The sequence below is a fragment of the Crocuta crocuta genome, unplaced genomic scaffold (genome assembly GCF_008692635.1).
Source record: "Crocuta crocuta isolate KB4526 unplaced genomic scaffold, BGI_CrCroc_1.0 scaffold144, whole genome shotgun sequence".
Lineage (NCBI taxonomy): Eukaryota > Metazoa > Chordata > Mammalia > Carnivora > Hyaenidae > Crocuta > Crocuta crocuta.
In genome coordinates, this window is record NW_027529669.1 from 1,076,128 (window position 1) to 1,078,418 (window position 2,291).

Genomic DNA, 2,291 nt, shown 5'->3' on the forward strand with positions numbered 1-2,291 from the left:
CCCCGTGCAGCTAAATGTCAAGAACACCTGTCAGCCTTCAGTTGGCTGGTCCTCTCAGGTGCATCCCTCCTTCTGGGAACCCTGTCTCCCTACGGCTGCTGAGTCCCTGTGCCCCCCTGGGCTCCACCTGCCCCTCTGGTCACTCCTTAGGCTCCTTTGCAGGCTTGGCCTCCCTGGTCCGACTGGAAGTGATTGGAGTTCCTGCCCCACGGCCAGGCCTAGGTTCCCCCCACCATCGCTCTTTCTGTTTCCCCTTCATCCCGCAGCCTCACACAGTAGCACCTTCCATTTGTACCCACCTCCGTGCAGCAGCCAAGGTCTGTCTTGCAAAACCGGCCCTGGCCCTCCTTTCTCTGGAGCGGGGCGCGGGCCCCGGGGGATGGGCCCGTACCTGGGTTTCTCAGGGCCATCCTTCCCTGAGCTTCCTGCTGTTCCCGCCCCCAGGCTAGGCCCAGGCCTGGCTCTGGGCTGGAGCTAACTGCTGCCCAGCTGCTGGTGGGGTGCTGAGCCAAGTGTTTCTGGAGCCCCACGCTCCAGGGAGCAGGGGAAGTGAGTTCTAGCAGCCAAGGACCTCGGAGAACGTTTTCCCCAGCCCATTCATTTTGCCCACGGGGAAACTCAGGGCTCCGTGAAAAGCATCCTTCCCTAAGCCACCTCACAAGGGGGCGGCAGGAGGTGGTGCAAACCCAGGGCTCTTGGTGTCCAGGTTCCCAAGCCAGGGATTGTCCCTGTGCAGAACTGCCCAGAACCTTTCTCCCAGGGTCCAGGCTCTCCTGGGAGGGAAGGGGTGGAGATGGGTGTGTCCTGGGAAGGAGTTGGAGGCTGGGGACCACACGAGGCTGAGCCCTGTCTTCACTCCCCTGGAACTGGCTGGAAGTGTGGCAGGAAGGGCGGTGAGGCCACGTGTGTGTCCCAACCGGGGGAATACAGTCAGGTAACTTCCGTGCTCACAAATGTTCGGCTCCCCTCTGCCCACCAAGTACAGTCTGGACCCCTTACCTGTCTACTGTGTGGCCCCAACACGTCCCCCTTCTCCTGCTAGACTTCTCGCCTGCTGCCCAGCCTTTGGCGCCCACTGTCCTTGTGACCCCAAGCTCTGNATTCCAGCCCAGGTGGGTAGTGCTCCCCTGTGCTCTCCCCACCTATCAAGTGAGCTCTTTGCCCCTGTAGCCGCGTGCCCACCCTGTGGCGGCATGCGTATTCTCCGTGTTGTGCGCAGGTTGCTCACCTCTCTGGCTGCGGCGTGAACTCCATGAGGTCAGCTGCCAAGCCTGCTCCAAATTGTGCGTCTTGCACAGAATTGGGTGTTCAGTGAGTGGCATTGGGTGGATGAATAGACAGATGGGTGACTGATAGATGGACAGGTGACTGGATTGATGGATAGACAGATGGACAAGTGGCTGGCTGGCTGTGCAGAATGGGTGGATAGATGGATATGTGTGTGGATGATGAATGGATGGATAGTTGGATGCATGGAAAGATGGATGTGTGGATGGCTAGATGGCAGGTTGGGTGGACAAACAGATAAAATAAATGAACAAGTACTACCAGTTGGGGAAAGGGTTAAAAGTAAGAACACTTTGGGCTCCTTGTAATTGGTTCCTTGGGTGATGCTTTCTCAGATGCCATTAAATTCAGCCTGGACTACAACACGGCCCACAACAAGGTGGCGCTGACGGAGAAGTACACCGTAGCCTCCGTGGCCGACTTACCCCTCAACTACCAGCCACATCCCAAGAGGTTCACGTACTGCTCCCAGGTGCTGGGCCTGCACTGCTACAAGAAGGGGATTCAGTACTGGGAGGTGGAGCTGCAGAAGAACAACTTCTGCGGGGTGGGCATCTGCTACGGCAGCATGGCGCGGCAGGGCCCCGACAGCCGGCTCGGCCGCAACAGCGCCTCCTGGTGCGTGGAGTGGTTCAATACCAAGATCTCCGCTTGGCACAACAATGTGGAGAAGACGCTGCCCCCCACCAAGGCCACGCGGGTCGGCGTGCTTCTCAACTGTGACCATGGCTTCGTCATCTTCTTTGCCGTCGCCGACAAGGTCCACGTGATGTATAAGTTCAAGGTGGACTTCACCGAAGCTCTGTACCCAGCCTTCTGGGTGTTCTCTGCGGGCGCCACGCTCTCCATCTGCTCCTACAAGTAGGCCGGCCATGGACACTGGCCTCTGGGTGCCCAAGGCAGGGGTGGGAGGGCTGCAGGCGGGACTCTCCGAGAGTTTCCTGAGACTCCTCAGGGTTGAGAGTGTGGGAGGGTGGGGGTGGGGGATGGGGAAGGGGCCCTTG

At 59.3% G+C, this 2,291-nt stretch overlaps 1 protein-coding gene across 2 annotated transcripts in view; it reads left to right on the forward strand.

Moving 5' to 3' along the window:
* TRIM25 (tripartite motif containing 25) overlaps positions 1–2,248 on the forward strand; it is a 19,395-nt gene extending 17,147 nt beyond the window's left edge. The window contains exon 9 of one of the 2 annotated variants that reach the window (XM_077762865.1): positions 1,623–2,248. In XM_077762865.1, coding sequence (XP_077618991.1) covers positions 1,623–2,152 — 530 coding nt within the window. In that variant the 3' untranslated portion in view covers positions 2,153–2,248. The remainder of the gene's footprint in view (positions 1–1,622) is intronic. The other variant, XM_077762866.1, reaches the window with a different exon arrangement.
* Positions 2,249–2,291: the final 43 nt, after the last annotated feature.